A 14,328-nucleotide genomic window follows, 5' to 3' on the forward strand; every position below is an offset into this window, starting at 1 on the left:
GCTACCCACTGACAATCTCATGGCTTGCTGTCTTCCATCATGTCATAAGCTCAGCTGTCTGAAGGTGTTGGTTTCTTCATCTCTACTGTTTCTGGTTTTTCCTCCCTCATTTTCTGCTTTCTGACCAGCAGCTGCGAAACGTCTTGGGGGCAAAAGTAGACCAACCTGGATCTTGGGGAAATACAGATGAAGATTTTTCTGTTTGGCTTTTGCCTCATATTTATTTGGCACTTCAGACCTGATGAAGGCTTTTATGTATCTGTGCCTTGTTTGAGCCTCGAAACTCTGATTTTATAATAGGAGGGTATTCATTCAACAAATATGTACTGATTACCTGCTATATGCCAGACACTGTTCTAGGTGCAGGAGATACACAGGAAACAAAATAAGATTTAAAAAGAGGAAGAACCGGCAGCCCAACTCTTCTGAAACTCTCCTTTTAGCTGGGAGCATCTGCCAGTAAAGGGGCCGGGACAGATCTCGTAGCGCCTGGTAGGTGATTGGAGGAATTTTGGCTTTTACTTTTAGTGAGATGGGAGGCCAGCGGAAGGCGTAGAGCAGAGGGTAGTCTCATTTTAGAGATTAGGAAAATAAGAGGCTACCCCACAGTAAGTGCACCAGTTGCGTTTAAAGAAAAAAAGTGTATATTAACAGGAGGTAGCCACTGATTTGGGGCCACTAGTCCAGAGATTCGAAATGAAGCGGGAGGAGACACGTTAAGATTAATCTACAGGGAAACAAATTATTTACACCGAAATACAATTTAACACAAACATACGCAAAGAGATATGCCAAAGAGTACTCGGGGGCTCTGTTCAGGCACTTGTTAATGAAAACGAAGCGAATCTTGACGCCTTAAACCCTGTCTAGCCTACTTGATTCCGGGGGTGGGGCTGTGGGAATCGCTGCCCACCCTGAATCCGGCCTGCCCCGAGCATGGCCACGCCCCAGCCACGCCCCGCCGACGGCCTGCGGCCGGGGTTGGCCGCGGCGGTGGCTGAGGCCACGGTACCCGGAAGTGCGGCTGACGTGTCCCGGCAGCGCTCGGAATTGTGGGCGACTCGGCTAATGGCGTCGGCGAGTCTTAGGGGCCTGGGGAGCTGGCGCTGAAGCTTCTTGCCAGGTTGGCTGGTGGCACCCGGTGTGGCTGGGCCCCGCGGCAGCGGAGGGACCTGCCCGCCTTGTGGGTTCCTCGGCCGGAGTCGGCGGAGCCTAGCGGGACGGGGCGACTGCGGGGGGCGCCTCCGAGAGAAGCCGGAGGTGTTGCGGGGAGGCTGCTGGGGGACGCTCGAGTAGGCTCCGGGTTCGCAACCCAGGGCCCGGCAGAGCACCTGCAGGGCCCAAGAAGTGGGCTGCTGAAGGACCAGAGACACCGGGAGGGAGCTGCCTGTGGCCCCAAGTTGCTGACAGTGCCAGAGCTTGTTTGTACCTCTCGGAAATTGGCTGGGACCTTGGAGGATCATGTCCGGCACCAGCAGCCCCGAGGCGGTGAAGAAGCTGCTGGAGAATATGCAGAGCGACTTGCGCGCCTTGTCATTGGAGTGCAAGAAGAAATTCCCACCTGTCAAAGAGGTAAGCTTCAGGCGACGTCAGGAGAAGGCACTGTGAGCATGCCTGGTCCTGTTAGACTCAGTGCTTCACCCCAGTTTCCAGTCCTAATTTTCATTCAGGCCTCACCTTTCCAGATTTGTGAGTCGGTGGGTTGTTCCACAAGGGCTTTTTATAGTTTCCGCTGGAGAGGGCTGAGGCACTTTGATTTTCTCCCCTCTCCTGTCCTCCCAGTTTAGGAGTGAAGTTCATAAAGTGAGCCTATTCAGTTAATCCAGCTAGGTGTACTGTGCACTAGCCTATTCTGGCCTTTTTCTTGCTTGAATCTGGCCAAACCAAAATTGAAAAACTTGTTTGTTGCTCCCCGAAACGAGTATCCACCCATCTTGTTGAAACCTGTACTCCTCACGTTTATGGCATATCACTGAATTGGAAACAATTTTCCTTCTGGTATATATCATTCAGCTTAACTCTGTATCAATCCTTTGACGTGTTAATAAACTATCCAGAGCCACCTAATTTATGAAGAATATTGAAGATCCACGTAATCATGTTAAACCTTGTTGTTATGAGCAGTACTGTAGTGGGAAGTTGGGCTTGCAGTCAGAGCGAATACACCTGAATTTAGTTCCAGCAATAAATCTTAACCTCTTTGAGCTTCAGGTTTTTTTTTTTCCAGCTGTAAAATAGGGTTAAAGGATGATTTTATATTATGTATGGGAAAGATGTCAGAGCAGAAGGGTATTATTAAAGAGACCCCAGTAAATAATACATGGAAATTAAATTCTCCAAATAGTTCTTGAGTTGAAATATTTAACATTTGGTTACTATTTGCTTTTTCTCTTAAAATGTCATTTTAATTCTCTAAAAAAACAAACAAACAAAAAAAAAACAGGCCCGGCTAATTTTGTATTTTTAGTAGAAACAGGGTTTCTCCATGTTGGTCAGGCGGGTCTCGAACTCCCGACCTCAGATGATCCCCCTGCTTCGGCCTCCCAAAGTGCTGGGATTACAGACGTGAGCCACAGCGCCCGTTTATTCCTATTTAATATAGTTTGTTTTAGCTGCAATTTCATTTACTCTTTGCCCTAAAAATTCACCGAGGGATTTCATATTTACATACTTATTTAAATATACCTTTATTATTATGAAGATTATGTAATTAGAACTTGACCAATAAATTTTGGATTTTAGGCTTGTAAGGAATATTAACTTTTCTGTAAGTGCATTGGTTTTATCACTTTTCAACAAACTCCATCTTGTATTTCTTTAATTAAGTAAGTATTACCCAGTGATGGAAACCAGATGTGCCACTTTTGGAAAGATGGCTGTTACGATATGTTTTATTTCACATAGTCAATAGTCTATTTTGATATTGATTTTCATTATTTTTTATATCCTCTGTTGAAAGTTATAACAAGTAAATCTAAAGAATTAGGCTGTTTTAGAGAATTTTAAAGAATTAAGTTGTTTTAATTTTAAGAGAAATGCTCTCATTTAGAAAATATCAAACACTATTTTGTAATTTCAACAATAATTTGTAGAACTGACTTCGCAGTTCTAATAATTCATACAAAAACTGTGGTTCCTCTATAGGCTGTTGTGGTCTAGCTTGGGAATTTAATTGCCATTTATTACATTTTTTTGTTTTGTTTTTTGATTTTGGAAACGGGGTCTCTGTGGCCCAGGCTGGAGTGCACTGGTGCGATCTGCAACCTCGAACTCCCTGGCTCAGGTGATTCTCCCACCTCAGCCCCCTGAGTTGCAGCGACTACAAGTGCATACCACCACGACAGGCTAATTTTTCGCTTTTTTTTTTTTTTTTTTTTTTTGGTAGAGACGGGGTTTTGGCAGGCTGGTCTCCTGAACTGGGTTCAAGCGATCTGCCCACCTCTGCCTCCCAAAGTGCTGGGATTACAGGTGTGAACCACCATGCCCAGCCAGAAGCTGCTGGAGGATCCCTTGAGCCTAGGCGGTCAAGGCTGTGGTTAGTGGCGATTGTGCCACTGTACTCCAGCCTGGGAGACAGAAGGAGACCCTGTCTCAAAACAAACTAACAAAAAAGCTTATTAGTTTTTACTTGAACACTGGCTAGAGAGATATTTTGTAATTGCACCTAGTCTTTGAGATAATAGCAAAAGTAATTCTTGTGATTATCTCTGATGCATAATTTTGTATATGGTACATGTTTATAAGAATTTGTTGAAAGCTTTTTGATTTCTTACCCAGTGACACTGGGCACTACTTTAGGAATTGAAAAATGATCTTGACTGTGTCATAGGTTTAAAACAAAGAGAGTCATTAGCCTAATTATGATGATGTTTTAGGACAAAGGTTTGACTTTCAAGAAATAGTTTGGCTGAATTAAATTTTCTCTATTAAATTAATAAGAGTGCCAGATTTTGGCTTTTGTTCTTCAAGAAACTGGCAAGATTTTGGTTTTATTTTTCTCTTTGGGTGCCAACTAAACTTTAAGGCAAAGTCTAAGAAGCTAGTTAACAGAGACATTTTATATTTAGTCTTTATTTCACATTTTTAGTCATTTCTGCCTTTTATGGCCATAGTGCTTGACTATTATTTTATTTATTTATTTATTTATTTATTTATTCATTTATTTATTGAGACAGGATCTCTTTCACCTAGGCTGGAAGTGCAGTGGCAGGATCTTGGCTCACTGCAGCCTTGACCTCCTGGGTTCAAGTGATTCTCCCACCTCAACCTCCTGAGTAGCTGGGACTACAGGTGCATGCCACCACATGCAGCTGATTTTTGTATTTTTTTTGTGGAGACAGGGTCTCACCATATTGCCGAGGCTTGTCTCCAACTCCTGGGATTAGGCAATCTGTCCACCTCCGCCTCCCAAAGTGCTAGGATTATAGGCGTATCCCAGGCTGGCCATGTAATTCTTTTTTAAAATTAATAATAAGCTGGATTTAAAGATTTCAGATCTGTTAGAAAAACCAATAAAAGAGTATTGATAAAGGATAGTGCCTTATTTACTGATATTTACTTACTGTCTTTGGACTTCTACATGGTTTTTCCTACCTTACTGTTTTCATTTCTAACTCTATCCTTTGTTATATTAAATTGTTGTTGTAGTGGCTATGGCTTTATTCTGTCATTTTATAATAACCTCTTTCTCTTTTTTTCTATTTTTCTTAGTCGTTATACATAAATCTTCATGTTTTAGCAGTATAACTTTTTTTAGTACAACTGTACTAGCTAATTTGGGAATATCTGTATGAAATTTTTTCCTTTGTTTTAAAAATTACTTTGAAGCCTTCCATGATCACTTCTATGTGATTAATATTCAGTGGCCTTTAGAGGAAGAGACCTCTGAAGCTTTATGTTTATGTATTTCATGAATAAAAACTTTTTTATTATTTCCTATTTGCAGGTACAGATGAGGGGTATCTAACTGAGCCTGGAAGTTGGAGGAGGGGAGTCATTCCTAGCAGAGGAAATAGCACATGTTGTTAGTATTCCATGTAAAATAAATTTTATACTGAAGATGATTGGAGCCATTAGAGCTTTTTGAAAGAGAGTAATATGATCAAATTGATATTTAGTAACATCGCCTTGACAATTGGTAGGAAGAATTAGAGGGTATTGAGACTGAAGCAAAGAGAGCAAAGTTGAAAAAGTGATGATTCTCTGTTTTGAAGCAGTAGTGGACATAGACAGAAGGCTGCTTGCATTGAGTTAGACAGTAGTGAAAGAGTATAGATTGAAAAGGTAAAAATTACCAAGGCATGGTAATCTTTTATATAATGGAGAGAGAGAAATGTGTGATGCCGCCCAGGTTTCTGGCTTAGGAAACTAGGTGGATCACTAAGAGAAGAAATAAAAGAGGAGGAAATGTTTTTGGGGAAAATGAGTAGTCATGTATGTATATTGTTTGAGATGGAGTCTCTGTTGCCAGGCTGGAGTGCAGTGGCACAATCTCGGCTCACTGCAACCTCTGCCTCCCAGGTTCAAGTGATTCTCCTGCCTCAGCCTTCTGAGTACCTGGGATCACAGGCGCGTGCCACCACGCCCGGCTAATTTTTTGTATTTTTACTAGAGATGGGGTTTCACCATGTTGGTCAGCCTAGTCTCGAACTCCTGACCTCAGGTGATCTGCCTGCCTTGGCCTCCCAAAGTACTGAGATAACAGGCATGAGCCACCACACCCAGCAGAATAGTCATTATATTAAGTTTAAGATTTATGTGTGACATCCAAGTGGAACTGACCAGTAGGTGTTTGAAAATGATGGTTTGGCACTTAAGACGGAGGTCTAGAATTTCAAATTTAGGAGTATCAGTTTATAAATAATATTTGAAATCATAGAATTGGATGAAATGGGCCAGGAAGAGTGTGTGTATAGAGTGAGAATATCAGGACTGGAAAAGGAACTTTGGGAAACAACATTAAAGAAAAAGGCTGCTGGGCAGACTGAGGTTAAAGATACAGGAGAGAAGGGTAAAACTCATTAGAGGAAGGTCCTTGAGAAAACTGAAGTTTCAGTGGCATAAGTATATGAACAGGATTTCAATCTGAGAAAGGACACATTATCTTCTGACAGAGGAAGGACAAAGGAAAAACCGGGTTTGAATGTGACAAATTTGACAGAAGAGAGCGATAAGTTGTGGGCAGTTTGGTCTGTGGCCTCTGCTTTCTTGGGAAGATAAGAAACAAGCTTGTTACTAGGAATAATTAAGTGATAAAAGAAGTAGGGGGTGGGAAGTTTGAGGAGAGCAGTGGATCACTTTGGAGAAGTGGAGGAGAAATTGTCTTGGAACACTTAAGAGTCTTAGCAGGAAGAGTGGTTGAAATAATGGTGGATTGTGAGAGCTAGATTGGATTCCCAAAAGAAGGAAAGCCAGTAGTTTGGACTGATTGGACGGTGATGGGAAGGTTAAAGGCTAGCAGCACCTATTTCATCAAAGAGCAGTGGGGTTGGGGAGTGAGAGAGCTAGAAGGATAGGAGTTGGGACAATGGTGGGAATATTGCATTTCAGATTGCCCCGTACTAGAGGATGATGAAGTCCAGGGAATGGGTGGTAGAAGAGTAAAGGGAAAGAAGTTCATTTGAGTTTAGGTGGTCAGAATTAGGGAATTGGATAGATTCCTTTTCTCTCTTTTTAAATGATGCAGAATCAGTAAGGGTATAAATAATATAAAAGTGCAAGTAGTCTTTCCAGGCTATGTACTTTAAGTTTCCTGTTACCCATTCAGACCTGATAGAAATTGGCTGGCAGAGAAAAGCAAAGGTTTCTTGTGATAGAGTTCCTCAGTATCCAGGTGTTTTGCTTTGTTAACTGGCTTAGGGAGACCCCTGGTGAAAGAGATGCCTTCTACTTACTGTGACAGGATTTGCCATTTAACCAGATATTTAGGGACTGTGACTAATGTCATTGGCTCTCCTGGTTGGGTTAACACCTCATTTGCACGACCTTATGACAGTGAAGATGAGGGCTGGATAATCTTTATGAGCTTACTTGGGATCTGTTTTGGTTTAGTATTGTATAATGTGTTGTAGTTTCTTCCTCTTGACATTGTGTTCTTTCTCCCATGAGCGTAATATAATGTATTCATGCTTTATATATTGAAAGCTATAAACTGAAATAAATGATTACCTGTGCTTTGGTGATAGAAAAAATAAAAGACATAGTCTCTAACTTATAAGCTAAAAAGGAAGACATATTTCAAAATTTGATTTATTTTTCTTTTTTCTTTTATGTAAGCATAGCTGAACATTTTCAACCATGTATGAAGTAGAAGGTTTTGCTGTTACTGTTATAATTTAACAGAAATTTATGAGTCTCCTAAAAAAAGCACAGCAGGAACACAGAAATAATTGAGAAATTGCCTTTATTCTCATGAAGTTAACTCAAGGTTGAATAAAATGTTGCCTTCCCACTAGGCTTGGAACTTTGCATCCTTAGACTCTAATGCAACATGCCATGTTAAATATTTCATTTTACAGATGAGGAAACTGGTTTAGACGGGTTTAGTAATTTGCATAAGGTAGTAAAGCTGGAAAATGGTGGAAATGGTATGTGAGTCCATGTGAGTCCATCTCTAACTCCTCTCCCATTTTCCATTATATCATGCTGCACATGCCTTTACAACTTTCTTGTTTTTGTTATTGTTCCCATTTGTTTACCTTGCTTCATTATTTGTTACTATTGGTTATTCTTTCCATCTTGGAACCCTCTAGTTTTGAGTTTTGTAACACTGTACTTCCCTGTTTCCCCTCTCAGTATTCCACATCCTTTTCTTTTTTCTTTTTGTTTCTATTTTTTGAGACAGGGTCTCACTTTGTCACCATGGTTGGAGTGCAGTGGGCTATCTTGGCTCACTGCAGCCTCTGTCTCCCAGGCTCAAATGATCCTCCCACCTCAGCCTCCTGAGTAGCTGGGACTGTAGGCAGATGCCACCACGGCTGGCAAATTTTTGTATTTTTTCATAGTGACAGGGTTTTGCCATGTTGCCTGGGCTGGTCTCAAACCCCTGAGCTCAAGCAATCCACCTGCCTCAGCCTCCCAAAGTGCTGGGATTACAGACCCGAGCCACTGGGCCCAGCCATCCTTTTCTTTACATATAAGTGTCTCCCAGGTTCTGTCTTCAGATTTTTCCTTTCTCCATGCTCACCCGCTTGCCATCATCCACTCCTGTTGCCTCTGGCCTTGCTGTGATGCTGATGACTCTTAAATCTACTTCACTCATTTGCTCTCTTTACTGAGTGTAGATCTGCATTTCCAGCTGCACATCAAACACATCTAGGATGTTTTTTCACATGCGTCAGTAAAACTTCTTCTTTTTCTTTTCTTTTCTTTTTTTTTTTTTGAGACAAAGTCTCGCTCTTGTCCCCCAGGCTTAAGTGCAATGGCGTGATCTCAGCTCACTGCAACCTCCGCCTCCCGGGTTCAAGCGATTCTCCTGCCTCAGCCTCCTGAGTAGCTGGGATTACAGGCGCCTCCCACCACGCCCGGCTAATTTTTGTATTTTCAGTAGAGACGGGTTTCACCATTTTGGCCAGGCTGGTCTCGAACTCCTGTCCTCAGGTGATCCGCCCGCCTCGGCCTCCCAAAGTGTTGGGATTACAGGCATGAGCCACTGCGCCTGGCCTCTTCTTTTTCTTTTCTTTTCTTTTGAGACGAGTTTCACTCCTGTTATCCAGGCTGGAGTGCAGTGGCGCAATCTCAGCTCACCGCAACTTCTGTCTCCCGGGTTCTAGTGATTCTCTTGCCTCAGCTTCCTGAGTAGCTGGGATTACAGGCACCCGCCACCATGCCTGGCTAATTTTGTATATTTAGTAGAGACGGGGTTTCTCTGTGTTGGTCAGGCTGGTCTCAAACTCCCGACCTCAGGTTATCTGCCCGCCTCGGCCTCTCAAAGTGCTAGGATTACAGGTGTGAGCCATCGCGGCCAGCCAGCTAGAACTTCTTGTAATTGAACTGGCCTTTTCCTCAAAACGTCATTTTCCCCCTATTTCAGTTGTTTTGTTAATGGTATCTAGCACTGTTGCCTACTTTAGTCATATTTGGCTATCTTCTCTCCCTCATCTCTCTTTATTCACTGTCACCTGTTCCTTCCAGCTCTGTAATTTTTAGCATACTTCTCCTTTTTTCTGTTTTCTCAGCTATTATGCTGGTTCCAGATTCTATTAGTAACCTTATGCCTGGCCTTTGACATACATTAATAGCATACATGACTTCAAATCATTCTGTATGTCACCCATACAGAAGCCCACAATGTCTACTCTACTTATAGGACTCTAACATAGCATTTAATATTCTCTTGATTTTCCTAAGCTTCCTTTTTAGCTTTATCACCCTCAAGTCTTCTTCATATGCCTTTATACTTCAGCCCAACTAGGTTACCTGCTAGTCTCCAAATATGTCCTACTGCTTCTCTCTTTCATGTTATGGCTTCTTTGTTTTTTTTTGTTGTTGTTGTTGTTATTTTTGGAGATGGAGTCTCTCACTCTTGCCCAAGCTGGAGTGTAGTGGTGTGATCTCGGCTCACTGCAACCCCCACCTCCCAGGTTAAAGCGATTCTCATGCCTCAGACTCCAAAGTGGCTGGGATTACAGGCGCCCGCTATCATGCCTGGCTAATTTTTGTATTTTTGGTAGAGTATTTTTAGTAATCTAGTAATTTAGCCTGGGTGAAAGAGTGAAACTCTATCTTAAAAAAAAAATTAATCAACAAGTATCTAATTAGCACCTCCTAGGTATACAAATGCTTTGCATTATAGTGAATTTAGCATTTAGTAATTTAGTGTTTTTAGTAATTTTGTATTTTAGTTTCACCATGTCGGCCAGGCTGGTCATGAACTCCTGACCTCATGATCTGCCCTCCTCAGCCTCCCAAAGTGCTGGGATTACAGGCGTGAGCCACCACACCCATCCCCCTTTTCTTAAAAATTTAGTCTTCAGCTAGGCACAGTGGCTTATGCCTGTAATCCCAGCACTTTGGGAGGCCGAGGCGGGCTGATAACCTGAGGTCAGGAGTTCACGACCAGCCTGGCCAATGTAGTGAAACCCCATCTCTACTAAAAATACAAAAAATTACCTGGGCATGGTGGTGGACGCCTGTAATCCCAGCTACTCGGGAGGCTGAGGCAGGAGAATCGCTTGAACCCGGGAGGTGGAGGTTGCAGTGAGCGGAGATTTCGCCATTGCACTCCAGCCTGGGCAATGAGAGCTAAACTCCGTCTCAAAAAGAAAAGAAAAGGAAAGAAAAAGCATACCACCTATGTGGGAATACCATGTATATATTTTTAGTTATATACATGTAATCTGCATTCCAGTCTTTGATTTGTTAAGGAAATTTGTTTCCTAGAAGCTAGAGGTTCTAGAATAGAATGTCATATAGGTATATATTTTTAGAAGGTTTTAGAGTTGTAGAATAATTGAATGTTACAGAAGAAAATCTTATTGATTTCAATGTAGTATTTGTTTTGTGAGCATTTTGTCACCTAAAGGGTGTTCTAGATGTATCAAGTACTCCCAGTGTACACTTGACTTCAGGTCTTTTGATTTTACCTGACATCTGAAATCACAAGTCTTCAGGCAGCTCCATACCTCTCTTGTGTCTCATTGGTACATTATTTTATCTAAGTTGCCATTAACTTGAATTTCACTTTTTTTTTTTTGAGACAGAGTCTCGCTCCATCGCCCAGGCTGGAGTGCAGTGGCATGATCTAGGCTTACTGCAACCTACGCCTCCCAGGCTCGAGCGATTCTCTTGCCTCAGCCTCCTGAGTAGCTGGTATTACAGGTGCACACCACTGCTGCCCGGCTAATTTTTTGTATTTTTAGTAGAGACGGGGTTTCACTATGTTGGCCAGGCTAGTCTTGAATGCCTGACTTCAAATGATCCACCCACCTCAGCCTCCCAAAGTATTGGGATTACAGGCATGACCCACCATGCCCAGCCTCACGTTTCTTCTTTAGCTCTTGTTTCATGCTGTGTCCTGTGGAAAAATAATTTGGACCTTTGGTAAATTTGCCTTAATATCCAGGTTTTATTCTCATAGAAGTCGTGAAAAACGTTTGTTATTTAAAAACAGAATAGGGGTTAGGTGTGGAAGCTTATGCATATAATCCTGGGACTTTGGGAGGCCAAGACTGGAGGATCACTGAGATAGGAATTCGAGACTAGCCTGGGCAACATAGCAAGACCCCCATCTCTACTAAAAAATTAGCTGGACGTGGTGGCGTGTGCCTATAGTCCCGGCCATTTGGGAGGCTGAGGCAGGAGGATTGGTTGAGCCCAGGAATTCAATGCTGCAGTGAGTTATGAAGGCGTCATTGTACTGGGTAGGTCCATGGTTTGTTTTTTCCTTTCAAAGGATGTCCTTACACTACTGTTGACAGAGTGATGCCTTATCTCAAAAACAAAAACAAGCAGAACAGCAACTTTTGTGAAAAAAAAGTAACCTTTTAAATAACTTTTTTTGTGTGTGTAAATCTGTACATAGTTTTGAGTGGACATTTGTTAATTCTTTTGCTACCATCCATTCCCTTTTGCTTCCTTCAGTGGTAGGCTGTGTTCTTCTCTCATTTTCAACTCTTTGGATTCTCATTCCTAACTCCAGGGTACCATGATTAACTTAATCTACCTTATTTTTATTTATTTATTTTGAGACAGGGTCTTTCTCTGTTGCCCAGGCCGGAGTGTGGCAGTGCAATCACAACTCACTGTAGCCTCGACCTCCTGAGCTCCCACCTCAGCCTCTCGAGTATCTGATACTACAGGCTCACACCACCACGTTTGCCTAATTTTTTTTTTTTTTAGAGACAGCATCTGCCTATGTTGCCCAGGCTGGTCACGAGCTCTGAGGCTCAAGCAATCCTCTCGCCTTGACCTCCCAAAGTGCTGGGATTACAGGCATGAGCCACTACTTCTGGCCTAGATTAGTCTACTTTAAATCCTCCTAACTGCTCCCCACCTCACCTCCATTCCTGCGCAAGTTACATAATGCTAGTAAGCGCTTCTGGGAAAGAAAAGTTTTCTCTTCTTTCTCTAGAGCTACTGAAAGAGACCCTTTCTCTCCTTCAAAATGGTGTCATATGAAATTTGAGGTGTGGAATGGCTGCAGCCATTGTTGCCAAGGTTGGATGCAGCCTGAGGATGAACCTACTCATGGAACAGGGCAGAACCAAGAGAATGGCAGATAAGTGAAACTGCAACCCTGATGACATTGTAAATCTCTGGATCAGATTTCCTCTGGATGTTTCAATTTGTGATACAGTAAAGTCCATCCCTCTCTCTCCCCTTTTTAAGTGAGTTAGAATTGGCACTTGCAGATATAATTTGTGTGTGTGTGTGTGTATAAAATACCAACCAGTTTTTTTGGTACATTTAGAACTTTCCATTTCTTTCCTTAGGAACATTTATTATATAGCTACTGTATGAAAGGCACTGGGATAGACATTAATAATATAGAGATATGAATGAGATATATTTCTTATCTTTATTATTCTTATAGGTAGTATGAAGAAACAGACATAATGAGATGAATAAGATAAAGTGTTACAGGTACAAGCCATAGACAGTACTAAAGGTAGAAAGGCTTTTCACTAGTTACTATAGAAGAAAGTGGTGGAAGAAAAGATTTCCGTCACTGCTTATGACACTAGGAGGGTGACAAAATCAGAAGGACCTACACCATAAGTCTATAGCTATCATCTTGTTGTTACTAGTGGTTTAATTTCAGCAAAGCATTATTTGTCACATTAAAGTAGTACTAACTTGGGTTTGTATTTCATTTGTGAACATGTTGGCATTATAATTTAAGTCCTATAAAGAGTATATTCCTGATTGTATTTATATATACATGTAAGTTTGTCAGTGACTGGGTAGGTCCGTAGTTTGTTTCTTCCTTTTAAAAGATGTCCTTATACTACTGTACTAAATTTTGAGAAACACTAGTAGGAGTGGGCACTAGGGAATCATTGAAGAATTGAGACAGTGGATGGATGGAGGACAGGATTGTAGGTAGAGACATTTCTTCATTTAGGTTGGTAATGAGTGTTGAACTAAAGTGTAGGAGTGAGATTTGAGAAAAAGGTACAACATAGGTTAACCAAAAAGACTTCGTGGCTGATTAGACTTGTGAGTTGAGGGAAAAAACCTGGGTATCTGGTCAGTGACTGGATAGATGATGCTGCTGGTAAGAAAAATAGAAATTGTAGAAAGAAGAAATAGGTTTTTCTGGCTGAGGTAGGAGTTTGGGGGTAGAAGGAAATGATAGCATCTATTTTCAACATGTCGAATTTAAGATGCCTTTTAAACATTTAGGTTAATAATTTCTGTAGTATAGGAGACAGATCAGGTACAGGAATATAATTTAGAAGTCTTCAGCAGTTAGAAAGTAAATGAAACCATGAAATTACAGCCATCCTTTGATATCTGCAGGGAATTGGTTCCAAGAACCCCAGGGAATACCAAAATCTGAGGATATTCAAGCCCCTTATATGAAATGTTGTAATATTTGCATATAACGTGTGCATATCTTCCCATATAATTTCAGTTATTTCTAGATAATACCTAATACAGTGTAAATGCTATGTAAATAGTTGTTATACTGTATTTTAAAATGTGTGTGTGTGTGTGTGTATCCCCCTCCAAATATTTTTGATCTGCAGTTGGTTGAATCTACAGATGCAAAACCAGTGGATACGGAGGGCTGGCTGTATGGTATTACACAGGAAGAGTTTACTGAATGAGAAATGAGGTCAAGGATATTCTAGGTGGTCTTAGAAAAGCAGTCAGCAAAGGGTTTTGAGAAAAGAAGAAAATGTTTCTTTAGAAGATTAAGAGTAACATATTAAATGCTGCAGTGTATTTAAGGCTTTGGCATTCTTTCCAACTCGTAGATTGTCCTCAGCAATAGATAAGATTGCTTACCTTAACCTATATCATTTCTATTCAAGTCTGTAGAACTTTTTTCATCTTCTTTTCTTCTTTTTTTTTTTTTTTTTTTTTTGCATGAGTATCAATTAAGGAAAAAAAACAACATGTTTACAATTTATTAGGTTCTCTACAGATATACATGGTATCTGATCAGAATAGGGAATGCTTTTAAAGCAAGAAGCTAACAATTTTTTTTCACACCTGCAATCCTTGATACATAGAAGGAAATCTGATTGCGAAGACCTCTGTTCATACAGAATAACCTTAAAGACGTAGGCTAGTCTTACTTCATACGTAAGCGATATACAAGTGTGTCAATAATCATTGATAGTGAAATTTTCCATCAACACAGGGTGCCTATGAGAATAA

At 41.2% G+C, this 14,328-nt stretch overlaps 1 protein-coding gene across 6 annotated transcripts in view; it reads left to right on the top strand.

Moving 5' to 3' along the window:
• The first annotated feature begins 485 nt into the window (after positions 1-485).
• Positions 486-14,328, top strand: part of MON2 (MON2 homolog, regulator of endosome-to-Golgi trafficking) — a 137,079-nt gene continuing 123,236 nt past the window's right edge. For 3 of the 6 annotated variants that reach the window (XM_054444098.2, XM_054444099.2, XM_054444103.1), the window contains exon 1: positions 486-1,572. In XM_054444098.2, coding sequence (XP_054300073.1) covers positions 1,462-1,572 — 111 coding nt within the window. In that variant the 5' untranslated portion in view covers positions 486-1,461. Of the gene's footprint in view, positions 1,573-4,946; positions 5,024-14,328 lie in introns of those variants that run through there. The other 3 variants (XM_054444101.2, XM_054444100.2, XM_063646463.1) reach the window with 3 other exon arrangements.

This window comes from Pongo pygmaeus, chromosome 10 (assembly GCF_028885625.2).
Source record: "Pongo pygmaeus isolate AG05252 chromosome 10, NHGRI_mPonPyg2-v2.0_pri, whole genome shotgun sequence".
NCBI lineage: Eukaryota > Metazoa > Chordata > Mammalia > Primates > Hominidae > Pongo > Pongo pygmaeus.